The sequence below is a fragment of the Neolamprologus brichardi genome, chromosome 8, assembly GCF_056152115.1.
Source record: "Neolamprologus brichardi isolate AB-2024 chromosome 8, ASM5615211v1, whole genome shotgun sequence".
Classification (NCBI taxonomy): Eukaryota; Metazoa; Chordata; class Actinopteri; order Cichliformes; family Cichlidae; genus Neolamprologus; species Neolamprologus brichardi.
This window is the reverse complement of record NC_142111.1, coordinates 10,242,701-10,259,489: the sequence shown is the minus strand read 5'-3', so window position 1 is coordinate 10,259,489 and position 16,789 is coordinate 10,242,701. Positions and strand designations below refer to the sequence as shown.

The following is a 16,789-nucleotide window of genomic DNA, read 5'->3' as shown; positions in this document are numbered from 1 at the left end:
GGTCCCCAACCCCCGGGCCTCGGACCGGTACCAGTCCGTGAGTCGTTTGGTACCGGGCCGCGAGAGTTGAGGCTCAGGTCTGAAATGTATGGTTTTCGGGGTTGTTATCGGTTTTCAGCGTTATTTTGTTATTGTTTTTATCGTTAACTCGGTTTTCCGGGGTCTTTTCACATGTGTTATGAATAAATCTTTTGTTCGGTACCGGTACTAGTTTTATTTTGTTGTATTTATCCGCGACACCTTAAAGGCCGGTCCGTGAAAATATTGTCGGGCATAAACCGGTCTGTGGCGCAAAAAAGGTTGGGGACCGCTGTTATAGATGATAGTTCTCCGCTCACTGATCTTGTCTACTGTACATTTAATAAACAAACTAGTGATGTAGGGAGCCTCACACATTACTTAGTGTTTAAACAGGGAATACTACATAATTTCAGATCATAGACATGCCTAAATGTCATCTTTTTCTACACTTAAAGTATAGTTTTACCTCAGCTAAGATGCACATTTTAATAGTGACGTAGATACTCGACTGGCAGTTCTGCCAAAAAAAATTAAGACTGGGACTTTAGCCAGGTGTTTAAAGTTTGCTTATGTCACATTTTTCCATCTAAAGTAACAGGAGCCGTCCTGCTGTGAGAGGAGAGCAGTGATGTGTGAAGGCTGTGCTTATTGAAAAACCTGCAGGCTAAAAATCGGCCAACATCCACTATTCCTGAACTAGCGCCAAGGCCTCAGGCACAGTAGTGGATTTTCAGATGAGACATTTGACAATCAGACGGGTATTCCCTGACCCCGAGGCGCAGCCTGTGCAGAAGCGCCCTGTAGTGTTGACAGATTAAATATTGACCACACAAATAGACTCGTTTTAACCACCATATAAATGTCATTTTAGCACCAAATCTTATACTTATAAATCATCTCAAGGCACTTTATAGTGTAAGAAAGCCTGTAGCGTGTGAGTCATACATCAAATACAGAAGTGACGAGAGTGATTCAGGGTTTAAGAAGAAGACTGAAGACATTTGTAAATGTTGCATACATCCCAGAACACAAACTCCCAACGAGCACCGCAAATCCCAATAAGAGTGTTAGAATGAAATAAAAATTTAATTTGGGCACCTTTACTCCAAATTTACTTTTTTGCCAAATAATTTATCACATAATTAAAACTGCTGTGGACAAAGTCCTTCAAGTTTGGTTTATGATTACATCCTAAAATATCTGTACAGGTAGGCAGGTTTTAACTGATATTCAAATACAGAAATTCTTTTTAGTTTTGGGGATTTATAGGTCTCCGTAGCTCAGTGTCTACATATGCATATGTCTGCAGAATTAGAAGACTTGTGAGAGTAATAATGCATCGCTGTAACACTGAAGGACCTATAATGCTTTTCCTTGTGTGTGCTATCATACTATTACCACAGTGGGTGCTCACATCTTTCAGTCTTGGGTCTTTCTGTTGATACAAAGACCTGCGTGTGAGTACAGCAGCCTCACGCCTCATGTTTAAACCTTGGATGGTGTCTTCAAAAGCATAGGCTAAAGCGGTCCAGTATATACAAAAATTATTCCAACTCCTGCATAACCAAAATACGCAGTTTGAAATGTGCATAATAGACCCACTTTAATATCTTCTCTAATGTTCTTTAAAAGGCATTCAGCAGGACATTATTTTCGAAAACATAACAAATGACAAGATTTCATTCAAATAAACTGCAGAGCTCATTTTAAGTTTGACTACTAACCTGCTTTTATAATTAACTCTCCATCTGGTGGTATAAACATCACTTCAACCACATTTCATACTTTTGAGTACAGTTGCGTAGAAATATCACAGTATTACAACCCCTGATCCACGATTTCCTCCATCACCTCTGTGCCCTCCATCACCGCATTTTCACAGCCTATCTACAGCAGTCCACAAACACCAGCACAGGCAAGTCAGGGTCAGGTACCCTTGTGCCTGCTTGTCGTTTTCCTGCAGCAGCTGCGCCGCCCTTGTTAGCCTCGTCCACATCTGGCGAGCTCTGGCCCATCAGCCAATCCCAGATGATCAGCATAGAGGCTTTGCTCCTCCGAGCCGCTCTGGCCCTGGCGTGGCTGGCCTCGTATTTGGCCTTCTCCCATTTCAGTGACATTGTTCAGGGTGGCGAATCACCCTCCGTCAAGTGCTCCAAAAAGGTCCTTAAAAAATATGACAATAGCAAATTATGTTCAGCTATTTCAGATGCTAAAAAGCTCCTCAAATCTTCTATGCAAGCGAGCTTGTGTCACCTGAAAAGCTTAGGGTCGTTCCCAGCTATCTGAGACTTTTTCTGGGGCACTCAGTCGCCTCAGATTCTGAAGCAGCGTTTGCAGACTTCCAGCTGTAATGATGTAACACGCAGGCAACGCCATTATACTTGAGTCACTGCACTAAACCACTTAAAATCACTGAGTTTTAAACCTTCTTACCCAGTTCTTCTTCATACAAATCCATCTTCTTCATCAGCTCTTGAATACTGGAACGCGTCGCTCCCTCCCCAGCTACAAAAATTAAATTTAAAAAGTTACCGTTTGTAAACCCAAAAATTAGCACAGTCCACCTCAACTCACCTTTAACACCTGTTCCTTCCCCAGCAGTGGCAGAGCTGCTGATCCCATCTGTGGTCAAACAGGAGATCAGTTCACCGCGGCATGCCCTTTCCTTCCCCAGCATGGCACTCATGTTTTGAGCCAGCCGGTGGTTCTCCACCAACTCAGCATGGACCTTCTTCCATGCCATTTTGTCCTCCATTAGACATCCCTCCATTACTGTGCGCAGCTCCTTCTCCTGAGACACCTGGCTCTGCAGGCTCTCAACCTCCTCACAGCGCTGCGAACGTGAGAAACACATATGCAAAAGCTTTTCAGCAAGGTGAGAAAAACCCAAGTCACAAATCTCACACTTGCAGTGCTTCATGTTTACCTTGTGTAGCTGAATGGCCATCTCTTGCATCTTAGCCTCGAGCTGGTCGGCGTAAGCCTGTTCCAGAGCATCGCTGGGTGGTCGAGCGTTGCTGTGCCACCTCGCAATGGCTGAAGTCATTTTGCGTTTGGGTCCAAACAGACTGGAGGATAGAACAGAGTATCAAAACATGAGACCACAAACATGGATCATCTGAAATGATGAGGGAAGGTTTACAAGATGGTACTGAGACATGTTATGTATGGTTTGGAGACAGTGACAGTGACAATAAGACAAGAGGCCGAGCTGAAGATGCTAAAATTATGATTGGGAGTGACCACGAGGGTCAGGATTAGAGAGGAGTACATCAAAGGAAAAGGTCAGGGTGAGAGTTTTGGACACAAAGGCTGATATGGTTTGGACATGAGCAGAGGAGCCTGAGTGGATATACTGACAAAGGATGCAAACGACGAAGCTGCCAGGCAGGAGGAAAAAATAAACAGAAGGCAGAAGATGATGTTAGGGATAGGGTGAGACAGAGGCAGATGGTCCGCTATGGCAACCCCTATAGGGAACAAAGAGGAAGAAGCAGCATCTTACGTAATCCCTATTTCTTTGAGATCATTTTCTGTCAGGGTGAGAAAGATCCGCAGGTCTATGTCTTGCTCTTCAAGTAACGGAAGATACTTCGAGAAGCCGATTTGCTCCAAGAACTCTGCCAGATCCTACATGAAGATGAGATTTTAGTCCTTGCCAGCAACTCAAGGACATCTGAATAAACGTACTGAAACCTGAACAAACACAAACATGCCTTTGGGCCAGTGTAGGAAGGCGGAAGACCAGCGCCACAATTTGATGTCCCGCTGGAGTGAGCTCCATCGCTGTTCCCGTGGCGAGTCTTGCCTTTTGAGTGATGACCCTTATTTACTCTGCGAATGCTGCTCTTTTTACACTGGTCAGAGTCCTGATGGAGAAAGATGCAACTATTTATCACGAGACACTGACGAACAGTTTGCGTCCAAACTGCAGGCTCTTGTGTTCACCTCGTTACTCTCCACAGAGCCTTCCCAGTTAAGGCCGATCACATGAGGCAGGCCTTCGCTGCTGCTGCTGCTGCTCCTCATGGTGGGCATGTCATGGTCAAAGAATGGACTGTCATCTTCAGTCATGTTGAGAAAAACACAATCAACAAAGTTTGCACAGGCAAGTTTTCTCCAACAAACACAGACGTTTTCTCAGACCTCCCCCCTCCTACAGACCTCCCCCCTCCTGCTGCATCTAAAACAGCTGTCTGACGCTCCAATTATATTCCTTATTCATACAGATGTATCAAACAGTTTTTGTTGTGATCTGTATTTTTTTTAGGTGACAGCTGAAAAAAAATAAGACCTAAAACACAAGTTCACATTTCTGGTAGAATTCCTGTATTATTTGAAACTAAGTTGGGTACATAATGACTGTGTGGACGCTGCTGAAATTACTTCTTCTGTTTTGTTTTGTTTTGGTTTTTTTAAAGAAACTTTGCTTTGACACACATTCATATTTCAGAGTCAACTAGATGCTCTTCTCCGTATTTACCAGTTGCCATGGTGACTCAGACCCCCACACACATGCACCCAGAGTTGATTTAATTAACTCCCATCAGGTTTGTAAAAAATCAGAGTTCAGGGTTGGTCTCAGAGGTTATTTTTGGGTTTTTTCTTAAATCACCCACACACACACCTCTGCTGCTGTTGCTCTGGCCATCCAGTTCATTGATAGGCGAAGTCACATCACGGTAGCAGAGACCCTCGCTCTGTTCCCCAATGCCACGAAACATCATGTACCCTGGCAGGGCGGCAGGAGGATCTGTAAGGGCAAGTGTGACATTAACAACACTCAGCTATTATTATAAACAGAAGCATGAATAATGTGCTCTACTTTACAGGGAAAAAAATGCTTTCCACCCTCACATTTATAATTTTAATTTTTAACCTTTTCGGTTTCAGCTCCACAAGGATTTTGCTGAGTACAGTAATGCAGGAACACATGATCACTTAAAGCTTGCCCTCAGTACTTTGGAAGGATGTCACACCTGCTGTCACTGTTAACCTTTTTTTGTTTACCAATGTAATAAACATAATAAGAGTCAGATGAAATATAATGACTTAAAAGACCAATTTTGAAAAGTTGAATGTAAAACATCTACATTGTATCTGCTGTAAGTGCAAGTGACCCCTGGTGGTGAATTCATGTAGCTACAATTTTAAATGTGTATGCGTAAATACCTGTGATAATAAAGAGACTGTAACTCAAAACAAATCACATTAAAGCACAGTAATTTTTAAAAACGTAATAAAAATTAATCTAAGTTTTTTCTACCAATCTTAAAAATAACCACCTAGAGCAGATTTACCTGAAATGTAAGGCACTTTAAGACCTTTATTTCTTATACTTTAATTTTAGACTTTCTAAGGACCTGTGGGAACCCTTAGAAACAGCTTTTTTTTTTTTTTTTTTTTTTTTTTTTTTTTTAAAAAAAAGCAATTTAACTTCATAACTAGAACAAACGTGGTGTTTAAAGTGTGGCTCAGCACAGATACGGGTTGAAGACCAGATGTTTTACATGACACTGTACCACACAGTTTGCTGGTGCCCCCTACTCGGAACTTGGCGATGGCCTGAGGCCCATCGTGGATGCTGATGCCTTTAGCTCGGTTTCGGCTGGGCCGTATCCTCGGTGGCGCGCTGTCAGAGTCCTCGGAGGAGCTCAGATCTTCAAAGTGTCCTGACAAATCAGAACACACGTACCAAAAAACCCCCCACCCAAAAAAAAATCCCCAAAAAACGTTAGAAATGAAAAGACAATGAAAGACGTAGTAAAGACAGGAATTTTAGATGCTGAGCTGTTTAAACAAGTACCTGGTTTCATTCTTGGAGAACGTGAGTCAATGAGGCTGACAATTTTGGTATAGCCGTACATCATAGCCAGAGCACACGCTGTCTCACCTTTGGCGTTGCGTTCATCCACTTTAACTTTCTGAAAATTCAAAGGATTAGCAAATTGTGAGAAAGTAACGTGGTGTGCGAGTCATGTCAGTTACATTTTCCAGTGATGTGGCTCCATCTTTTTAGATGTTGAAGAGGGACGGGAGATGGAGATGTGGCAAAAAAAGGAGAATGACATGGTCTGGCTCATAACCACTTGCACTCACACACGAGTATGTTCCAGCACAGTAACCTACTCACATGATCAAGTAAGTACTGAACAATGATTTCATGCCCAGAAGCAGCAGCCTCCATCAGTGGCGTGAAGCCAGAACCTGGCTCCCTGTGTATGAGGGAAGAGTCATGAAAATCTCAAAAGTGTGAACAGATCGTTATTTTTTTGACGGTCTTTTTAGAGCAAATAAAGACACTCACTTGACATTGGCGTCAGCATTGTTATCCAGCAGGAACTTGACCATCTGTTGGTGGCCTGTGCTTGTGCAGTGGAACAGAGCGGTCCAGCCTAGAGAGTCCTTCAACTCCAAATCAGCCCCTTGCTTTTTGGGTTTTAAAATGGAGGGAAAAAAAAAAAAATGCTGAATGTTCACAATAAAATTTAAAGCTCAAAAAGAGTGCTGAATCTAAACCCAAGGCCAGATTTACTAAACAGGGCAAAATTACACACGAGCAGTAGTGATGATAGGTGTGGTTCGTTTTAGAGGCGATTTTTAAAACACGTCTTCCAAACACAGGCAGTTATTTTCAATATCATGCAGAAAAAACATTGACATTGCTACAAGGGTAGCAATGTCAATGTTTTTTGAGGTTGAGGTCACTGAGATTCAAACTCATCCAAGACAACGCCCTGTCATCCTTTTATGGCTGAGGGGTAAAAATAAAGAGCTTTCACACACTTGAAGTGTAAAATTAGTCCTTTAAAAATATTGTTCATCTTTTCGTAATGCAGTCGTTCACACCAATTGTGTAGTTTCACTGGGCAAATTTGCAAATTAACACATCTAACCAATCAGACCACCTCACTTGGCAACATTCAGAATTTGAATTCTTAATTTCATGTCGTTTTTTTGCAATGCGCTTGATTTGTAGAGGTCTTAAGCTTCCCCCCCCCCCCCCCTCCTGAAATAAATATCAGCACAATTAGGAGTAAATTGCATGTCACAAATGTTATCAGATCAGTTTGCACACCTGATTTTATATTTTGCCCGTGACAAAGGAACTTCCAGAAATACATATGGAACAGGATCAGTCACAAAAATCTTATCCCTGTGCTCTGTTTGTAAATTAAAAGACTGATTTACACCAAGTAAATCTGGCCCTATATATAAATTACATTAGCCTGTTTTGGGGGCACCGAGCTTTAAAAATCAGAGGTCCTTTGATATTACAAAATGCAGGCACTTTAACAAGAACCAAGAAAGGTAGACTAAGATGCTCAGTCAGTCCCCATATATATATAATATAATATAATATAATATAATATAATATAATATAATATAATATAATATAATATATAAAGATCCAAACTCTTGGAAATCCACAGTGGCAAAAAGAAGCTGCTGTATGTTAGTTTAACCTCTAACACAAAGGTTACACGTAGGTAGGCTGTGAGAACACATACCCCTGTAGCCTGACATACCCTTCAGAGAAGTGATGCTCACAGACTAAAAGACCGCATGCAAGTGTGCCTTGTGTATTATTTGCTGTTTTAACTTGTCATTATAACTGCTGGGGTTTATTTTGCATCTTTTTTGGATGGATCTACCCTTAAGTTACAGTCCATCTGCTTCTCATCTAATTCTTGGAGCTTATTTTAACTTATATGCTTTCTGTCTCTTTTCAAACTCTTTTTGTCATTCTGATGTTTCATCATCACAAATCTCTGTGCCATTGTTTTGTCTCCTTACCCTACCCTACCCCCCCCTACCCCTCCCAGGGTGATTCTGTACCTGAAGCAGAAAGTATGCGATACTTTCGTTCCCACAGCTTGCAGCCAACATGAGGGGTGTGAGTCCTTTGGCGGTGGTGGAATTTACATTCACACGGGCCTCCAGCAGCAGATTTGCAATGTTGTCATGACCAATGTAGGACGCATACATAAGTGGGGTCCATCCTCCAATGTTCTTGCCATCCAGGTCCACTTCACGCCTGAAAGCACACACAGTTATGTGAATAAGCTGTGGAAGATATTAGCCGGTGTGGAAATATTGGTATTAAGAGGCCCTCACTTTTTAATGCACTCAGCCACCACGTCGTACTGGCCGATGGAGCAGGCGGTGTGAAGGTCCAGAGGGACATCCAGCTCCTCAGCTCGCAGCAGGGAGTCACCCAGCCACAGGGAGAGGCTGGCACCCAGCTGTTCTGACTCACTGGCGTCATCGCTTAACTCGGACATCTTCACTCTTTTCTCCTGGGAAACAGAGACACCATAAACTGCTCTAAACAAACTGCAACGCCCTGGTTTCACACTTTAAAACCAGGGGCTTACGAGCCTGCAAGAAGCCCTAAATGCTGTAGCTTCAGGTGATGGAAAACATAAACAATGCTGACTTATACGGGCTCGCGAATAGCGGCTACTTTAAAGCTAACGGTAATTTCACAGGGCTCACTCCTCTGGCTAATTTAGCTTAGCGAGGTGAGCGTCTAAACTTTTGGTCTCTGGAATAAAACCAACACAGTGAGATAAACTAATTAAATGCACAGAAGAAAACAGAAGCAAACGAGTATTTCAGAGTGCAGAAAAACATAACGACTTCAAACTTACAGTCAGCAGGTAGTTTGTTCTCTCAGCAGCCGAAACTTTTCTAGTTGTGTGTCACACTCTAATGTGTCCGTGCTGAGCCTTGCACCACCCTATCCTGTCTGAGAGACACTTTAAAGGGAAAATATGAGGAATCACGCTTCCTTAAACGGGAAATAAACACATGAATGTATGCTCTTTACACAAACTCTTGATTCATGTTTGCTCTCAAGGTCAACTTCTCTGTTATACACACACAGGCTGAATTTAAAAGTCTATGAACCATTTACAACACATCCAGTGTTATTGTCTGTTTTATTTGTGTGTACATTTTCATTCATCGTAAAAAAAATTTTTTTTAATTGTATTGTATTTTAGAGACAGTTCAACTGTGTTTGTGAGTGTAGCTTTGTAAAAACGTCACAAAAAGGGACGATTTAAGAATCAACCTTAACTCAGTCATTGACAATGACATTTTAATATTTGTATAAAGTGAAGATTGAACATAAAGTGAGATTAGTGACTAAACTTTCAAAATATGATTAAATCAGAGCTAACTCAACTAGTTTCCATTTTAATAAAAAAGCGGTACATACAGTCACATGAAAAGGAAGGTTGTCAGTTTGCTGTAGCAATAATGCTATAATCTTCCCAAGGAGAGGACATTAATCCCAGGAAACAATTAGTGCTCAAGTTGTTGCTCCTAAAAGTGGTTCTACAAGTTACTGAATCATGAGGTGCATTTTGTTTTTCACATGAATGTATAAAGCCTTTGTGGAATATATGTTAGCCTTAGTGAAGAAAAAAAATCAATTTATCGATTTGGATTATTAACTGTAAACTGTACAATTTTACTTAGAAATGTTTATTTCATTTTATCATTGCATTTAATGAAGCCACTACAAGCAAAAATACTAAAGTTTTTTTTATTTTATTTAGCAATATAGCAATATAATACAAAAAAACTCAAATGCTTTGAACCATTTTTTCTGAATTAACATGATTATTATCTTAGAAGTCCAACAAAAACATATTTGTCTGTTTTTCTAAATATACAAGATATTTTGGCACCTCAGGTGTAATCGACAGGAATCCAGTATTTATGGTTACATGGTTCGAGTCGCCATGCTGTCAGTTTGAATGGACTTGAATACGTTTCTCTTGAGATTTGAGCAATCACATTAATTCAGTGAATGCATCACGCTTTGTAAAAATGTATTAGTTAAAAGTTTTGTCTGTAAACACAGAGATTTTGACGTCTTCTCTCCTCATATCTTCAGCGTTCACCAGAAGGTTGTCCACAGATCTCTGACGGTGCCGTTCTGCCAGCCTACGTAGCACTTTATCTCCAGCATGCTGCACTGTGAAGGATTTGGCATCAGGACAGACAAATCAGAGAAAATTGAAGTGAAACTCCTCCTTCGATGGGATAAGAACAAAAACCGGCGTCGCCTCTTGAGTCTGCGGCGTCAGCTCTGCACGGTGAGCTTCAGTGCGCTGCAGCTTCTCCTCAGCGAGTGATGTCTGAGTTTTGTCTTCAGCTCTCCGGTGGAAAACAGACTTCTTTGGGGACTCTGCCACAAGTTTGACCTGGGCTGATGCGATTTCTGTCGGGGCACGGAGAAACCCGTTAGCCGGTGGCAGTTTTTAACCCTTTTAATGAATCCGCTGGTACAAAATTCACTCACCGCTCTGAATGAGTTTGAATTGCTTGGTCTTCTCCTCTTCCATCTTCTTTCTGTAATCTCCAGTTACAGCTCTCATCACCTGCCTCTTCTTGGGCAGAGGAGCTTTGGAGCTGCGCAGAGTCTTCAGGGCACGCGAGGCCTCGTCCTCTGAAGGGAGAACATATTCAATAGGTGACACCATGCTTAGAAGTTTACTTTTTTGTATGACCTTGTTTAGATCATAGATTAAACATTAAAAAATCCTGAATATTAGTTTAATCTAGGCTACGTTCACACTTGGATTCACTGTATGTCCTTTCCAACCACATCATAGTACTACTGAGGTACAAATCTCACTAACTCTGCTTCGGTGTGCCCTTCTGGCACTTCAGGCCCAGCTCCAGCTGCTCGATGCACCAGTCCAGCTCCCGTTTCAGCTGCTCTTCTTGACTCTAAAACACATTCAGACATAAAATCAAACTGCTCACCTCAAACCCACTGTAATTACTTTAAAGCACTGCACACTGACCAGCTCCTCTGCAGCAACTTCACTTTCCTCAGCTGGCTTCTGCAGTGGCTCAATACTCAAGGGGTTTTTCTTCCCTGACTTCTTTTTCTTCTTCTTTGTTTTTGATTGCTCAGATTGTTCAGGTGGAGACTCAACCTCCTGCGAAAGGGGAGGCTTCTCCTCTGGGACGCACTGTCGGTCACCTTGAGAAGTATTTGGAGTGTCTGTTGTGTCCATGTCTTCTGCAGGAGGGATTTGAAAGTTGAAGGCAAAAGCAGAGCCCTGTTCAGTGAAGGAAATCTGGCTTGTTGGCTCAGTCCTGTCCGATGCAGGTGCTTTCTCTGAAGCTGCTGGAGAACTGTCAGGGAAGAAGTTAAACCTGAAGACGTTATTGCTGCGAGAACAGAGGGGCTTCTCGGCTGCAGCAGGTGTGGAGCTGTTCGATTCAGCTTTGATATCTGTTGAATGAAAACAAAGGACACACAAACATTAGTTTATCTCACTTTTGAGAGCAACACTTTAACTGTGAGAAATGATAACACCGACATAAAACCCTCATGTGCGTTTCAGTTGCTTTTAAAAGTTCACTTTAAAACCCACGTTCAGTCCAGTAATAACAGGTCGAACACATGCATGTGTGTTATTTCGTTATAATATACCGATGTACAACAGCCTCTGGTCGGCCATGCTGAGTCTTCAGAGCTGTAGTTTTTAGGTCGAAACGCGATTTTCCCTTTTTTTAAAACTCGATGCAAACATATTCAGTGAACTCCGCATACGTTTGTAAACATTTTTTTAATTTCTTTAGCAATTCGGTCTCTTTAAAAACATGTCCAGTCCCCAAACCAGACACTTACCACCGGTGTTACTCGAGAAGAGGTCCGTGTACTTACACTTCCTCAACGCCCGCGTCGTTCCGCACCTGGATGTTCTGTGCTCTCGCGCTTATTTGTCTATTTATTTTATTTTATTTTATTTTATTTAACATTTTTATTGAAAAATCCTTAAAATAAGACCACTGTCTATTTATGTACGCTTTTAAAACAACTTTTACCTGAGATAACAAAAAGGGTTATTTATATATATATAATTAAATAAGTAAATAAATAGTGTACAATCATATCACTGTGCTGATAGGGCTTTATTCGAGTGCATTATTATTATTATTCAAATACAAATAACCGAGCCTTTTTCGTTTATGATGGTGATGAGGATAACTTGTCCGCTCCCGCTTCTCTCCGTTTTGTTTTTTTTTCACAGCAGGCACAAAGAGTTGGAGGAAATGTGTCCTAGGTCTGTTGGACGAGTTTCTGTCAGCTCCAGAATTATGTATCACACTAAAGCTTCCCATTTATATATGAAGAGGTTTATATATGGAGCGTGTATGTCGATTTGTGAGGTGCACATATGCTTTTTCAGCATGTCTTCTGTGTACTTCATTTGCCTTTTCACATAGTACAGGCTATAACAAAAGTATGGCAGCATTGTTCCCGCTTGTCTTAATTAGTTAAAAGACGGGGGCGGTCAGTGACCACCATATTTCCAGAAAGGAATTCCCAGGTTCTATGATTACACAGACAAAATTATATGTATAACTGTGTGGAGTAAGGGATAAAAGCTGTGGGTGAATAATTAAAATCAACCTAACGACATGCTTCTTTTTAAAATAAGGTACATCTGACGATCCGCTCTAACTTCACACGCAGAGGCAGAGAGCCTCCTTTTTCCTGAACTAACCATATTCCATTAGGGATTTCCGTTTGGACCAATTGGATACGTTCAGGGGCGGGCTTTGAGCGCTGCTCCGCTTAATCTATAAATACCACCTCCTCAGCCCTCGGAGCAACATAGAGAAGTGACTAACAAGGAGGAAGCATTGAATTTCCCTGAACAACGAAAGTAATCCGAGGTATGGCTGTTATGTTTGTTTATTGGTTTTATTTAAAATCATCAGTATGTGAATTGCATATATTATCTATTTGAATTTTGATGTTGATGAGAAGCTTTGAAAAGCGGTGGGACTATCGTTAATCGAAAAACTGACAACAAAACGGCGCGCTTTGTAGCTAACAGCTAGCTGATGGCTTAAATTTAGCCGATTTGACTGCTCTTAAGGTATGACTACATAATTATAAACTAATGTTAATGTTCACTTATACGTCTGAGTGCCAAGTTGTTTTTGGTGACATTAATTGGTTAATTTTATTGTAAATGTTCGCGGTAACTAGCTGGCGCCATTTTGCAACCGTCCATGCTAGCTTTAAAAATGCTCGACAGGCAAGCAAAGAAACGTGTGTGTCTCCTGTAGCTTAATGGTGGCGGTGCTTAGAGGTTTGTGTACGATATTTGAATAAAACCACAAAAGTGGTAACTGTAACTTGTCGTCATTGATAATGGTATCACCACCGATGAATGAGGAGTTGGCACCCTTTATGGTAGTGTTTTCTTTTCACTGTAAACAGAAGTAAAAGGTAGGACGGTTGTTTCGCCACCTTTTTTTTTTTTTTTTTTAAACTACGTGAGTCATGTGTCATAGGTAGAGCCGCATAAAGGGAATAGGCTCTCGTTCGGCGATTCGTTAACGTAAATAACGAGTTTTTATGAAGTTTTTTTTAATTCACTTTGTTTAAATATTCACGTTTATTTGTTTTTCAGACTTGCAGGTGAGAAATGGCTCGTACAAAGCAGACCGCTCGTAAATCCACAGGAGGAAAGGCTCCTAGGAAGCAGCTGGCCACCAAAGCAGCCAGGAAAAGCGCGCCATCTACTGGTGGAGTGAAGAAACCCCACAGATACAGGTACAACAATCATACCTCTGTATTGCTGTTATAGGCATAAGTGGTTACACTGGCTGTGGAAACTAACTTTACTTTTGTTTTCTAAAACTGTGTAGTTGCTACAATGTTTTTGTTTCTGGGCATTAATTCAGAATATGGCTTGTTTCATAGGCCCGGTACTGTTGCTCTGCGTGAGATCCGTCGGTACCAGAAGTCCACTGAGCTGCTCATCAGGAAGCTGCCTTTCCAGCGTCTGGTCAGGGAAATCGCTCAAGACTTCAAGACGGATCTTCGTTTCCAGAGTGCAGCCATTGGTGCTCTCCAGGTCAGAAAATGCGTCTGTTTTAAAATATGAACAACATGTTCTTGCTAATTTGTTCTAGTATTTAATGTTTTCTGCTCTCTTTCTTATAGGAAGCCAGCGAGGCCTACTTGGTCGGCCTGTTTGAGGACACCAACCTGTGCGCCATACACGCAAAGAGGGTCACCATCATGCCCAAGGACATTCAGCTGGCCAGGCGAATTAGAGGGGAGAGAGCATAAATGCTTTTGGATTTTTATCTTTTTATTGGGTTGGGGGTGGGTGGGGGACTGACTGGGGTTTGTTTTGTAAATCTTGAACTATTTACCAGCATGTGTGCCACCTTAAGTGATTTGTAGTTTGAGGCATGTTTTTGTATTTCCATTTCACACACTCTTCCTTCAGCTGTCCTGTTTGCTGTAGAGTAGTGCTTGATATTTGTAAATCCTAAAGCAGAATATCTCACTTCCTTCCTCAGGTCTGCAAATGTATTTTAGGGTCTGTATCTTTTTAATCCTGTGTGTGCATGTCATAGGATTTCTCATTGTGCTGTAAATAAACTTTCCGCTACCTCACCCTGACTCGAGTTTACTGCAGACAACCTCGGGTACAAGTACAAATTCGGGAGACCCATTGGCTCAATGCCAGGGCTTCTTTGCACTATGACTTTGATCTAACAAATTGGATGTTCATCAAGTGATCATGTGCACTCTGAAGCAGTGATTCAGAAAAGACTTGGCAAATGCCTTTTGTTCAAGTTTATTGACATTGTAAGCCATGACTGGCTAAAAGGAGTATTTCCCAATTAATGTAAGCTCTTAAACTCAAGACGTACAGCATCACGTAAAAAACCTGCATCACAAGTAAACAGCTGTAGAGTAAACCAGACCCTGTTAACCTAGACTCCAGGATGAATGAGTTGAACTGAGGCCTCTTAGTCTAGGTTTGAACTAATAACCTGTAGTTATTGGAATATTTGTGACATTCATGTATCAATGGACGGCCTTATTTCCACACAAAGCATTGACTTTGTGTTCCAGGTCCACATAGTACAATTCACAATAAATACAACCTGATAAAACGCATGCCCGCATATTCCAATAAGCGCCTTTATTTTTTAACTGTATCCTCTTCATTTGAAAGCACACTGGGTACATGCTCATGCAGCTGCTTCTCCAGAGCTGCGTCAATGTCCGTCTCATCCCTGAAAGCACACCACAACAGGAAGGCGGTGGCAAGCAGGCTGATGGGCACAACTTTCCACATAGGACGCTCGTACTGGCTCCCCATTGAGCGGTCAACTCTCCAGGTCCTGTGGCTGGCTTTGCTGGTTGAGAACTTAATGGGCTCGCTCTTCACCTCCTCATCATCAGCAGATTGTTTGGACTTGCACGACAGCTGAGAGCTCAGAGCTAGAGACCGCACACTGTGGAGTCTTCCAGCAAGAAAAACGGAGAAGATAAGAAATTACTTTAGGTTGAAAGACTTAGTGGATTGAAAGTACACTTGGTGCACTTAAACGCTACTTCACCTTAGATAGTATACTACAATATTTACTTGGATATTAATACTTGTGGACTTTTGCTTAAGATTAGAAGTGAAATATATTTATGAAACTGAAAACACTGCTGTTTTGTTTTTAAGAAGCTGAAACATCTGGAGATTATAGTCCTTAATGGGCACTAAAAATATTAATCCGATCATCATCTTCATTTATACACTGGATTTATGATACATTTCCAGAGGTCAAATATCCATAGACGCACATAATATGCAATAGATGTTTTATAGAAACTGATGTTCAAGATCAACCATACAGATGATCATAAGTTTCAGAGGAAGATAGCTCCTTACATAATCAATCAATAAATAAAGCAGTAGAAAATAACATTTCTGAATTATTCCAATGCAAAAAATTAGTTTATGTATAAAACATTTTACCTTTGAATTAGCCTTTAAAAAACTTGAGGAGTGTGTCCATCTGTAAATTGTTGCTCAAAACACAGTGATGATGCCACCTAGAGACAATTCCTGAAGCTGCTCTATTGAAAATGATAAATCTAACCTCTGACACAACTGCAACGCACGGACGGTGACTGTACTTTAGTTAGTCATACGTCCTCATGAAAGGAAAACTCCTGCTACTTATCCAAAGCCTAGTAACTAGATTAACGTCAAAGGACCAAGGTGTGTCTTCCAGGAAAAATTAAGAAAAGCTGACCAACAATTAAAGATACTACACTGTCATTGAACCACCATTACACATTGAATACATGCTTTCCATGAGCCGGGGAAACACATACTGACACTCACCTCACGGTCGTTGCACCGCTATGAATAAATGTTCCTCGACTCAAAGCCACTCGTGTCAGACGGGCAAAGACTGCTGCTGTAGACATAATGGACAACCGGTCATCTTACTCAACACTACGAAACTGAAGTTTTGCCCAGCAAAACCTTTTCAGTCAGGTCATGTAACACACCATTGTGCAACCTTCAATTCTCTCCGACCAGAAACAGCGAGAGACGCTGGTTATGACCGGCTGTCTCTAACCCATAGAATAATTTATTATTCTGTTATTATTATTATTAGTAGTATGACTATACCTAAAGATAATGGCACATTTAGGCTTGCAAGTATAATTACTTCAATTTTACACCGTACCACCAGTCTGCATTTTATTTTATTTTTGAGCATTTTAAGTACTTTTGAGCTACAGCGTATTGTCTTATTTATAATATTCTTTCTTTTTTATTAGTGAATTATTTTTGTTTGTTTTATTATGGTTTTTGTTTATGTATTTATTTATTATTTATTGATTTTAAATAGTCTCCAGGTTCCCACTTCAATTAATATTTTGAGTTTTCTTTCAGTAGTTTGTTCT

At 41.1% G+C, this 16,789-nt stretch overlaps 4 protein-coding genes across 4 annotated transcripts; 1 reads left to right on the top strand and 3 right to left on the bottom strand.

Annotated features, from left to right (window-relative positions):
- Positions 1 to 835: 835 nt before the first annotated feature.
- anks3 (ankyrin repeat and sterile alpha motif domain containing 3) lies at positions 836 to 8,785 on the bottom strand. Its single transcript, XM_006801052.3, has 16 exons — positions 8,676 to 8,785; positions 8,140 to 8,321; positions 7,861 to 8,059; positions 6,329 to 6,450; positions 6,155 to 6,236; positions 5,828 to 5,945; positions 5,544 to 5,693; positions 4,649 to 4,774; positions 3,970 to 4,085; positions 3,738 to 3,890; positions 3,527 to 3,651; positions 2,948 to 3,089; positions 2,596 to 2,854; positions 2,455 to 2,526; positions 2,275 to 2,366; positions 836 to 2,184 (listed from the first exon to the last, which is right to left on the bottom strand). The coding sequence occupies exons 2-15, from the start codon at positions 8,304 to 8,306 to the stop codon at positions 2,284 to 2,286; spliced, it is 1,914 nt and encodes a 637-aa protein (XP_006801115.2). The 5' UTR covers positions 8,307 to 8,321; positions 8,676 to 8,785; the 3' UTR covers positions 836 to 2,184; positions 2,275 to 2,283.
- Positions 8,786 to 9,563: 778 nt separating this feature from the next.
- c8h8orf33 (chromosome 8 C8orf33 homolog) lies at positions 9,564 to 11,677 on the bottom strand. Its single transcript, XM_006801051.3, has 5 exons — positions 11,486 to 11,677; positions 10,848 to 11,284; positions 10,680 to 10,770; positions 10,340 to 10,486; positions 9,564 to 10,258 (listed from the first exon to the last, which is right to left on the bottom strand). The coding sequence occupies exons 1-5, from the start codon at positions 11,511 to 11,513 to the stop codon at positions 10,044 to 10,046; spliced, it is 918 nt and encodes a 305-aa protein (XP_006801114.2). The 5' UTR covers positions 11,514 to 11,677; the 3' UTR covers positions 9,564 to 10,043.
- Positions 11,678 to 12,621: 944 nt separating this feature from the next.
- Positions 12,622 to 14,479, top strand: h3f3d (H3 histone, family 3D). The gene is made up of 4 exons (XM_006801050.3): positions 12,622 to 12,735; positions 13,482 to 13,624; positions 13,775 to 13,928; positions 14,018 to 14,479. Exons 2-4 carry the CDS (start codon positions 13,497 to 13,499, stop codon positions 14,144 to 14,146), a joined length of 411 nt encoding a protein of 136 aa, XP_006801113.1. The 5' UTR covers positions 12,622 to 12,735; positions 13,482 to 13,496; the 3' UTR covers positions 14,147 to 14,479.
- Positions 14,480 to 14,802: 323 nt separating this feature from the next.
- On the bottom strand, positions 14,803 to 16,403 carry uqcc4 (ubiquinol-cytochrome c reductase complex assembly factor 4). Its single transcript, XM_006801049.3, has 2 exons — positions 16,218 to 16,403; positions 14,803 to 15,339 (listed from the first exon to the last, which is right to left on the bottom strand). Exons 1-2 carry the CDS (start codon positions 16,301 to 16,303, stop codon positions 15,015 to 15,017), a joined length of 411 nt encoding a protein of 136 aa, XP_006801112.1. The 5' UTR covers positions 16,304 to 16,403; the 3' UTR covers positions 14,803 to 15,014.
- Positions 16,404 to 16,789: the final 386 nt, after the last annotated feature.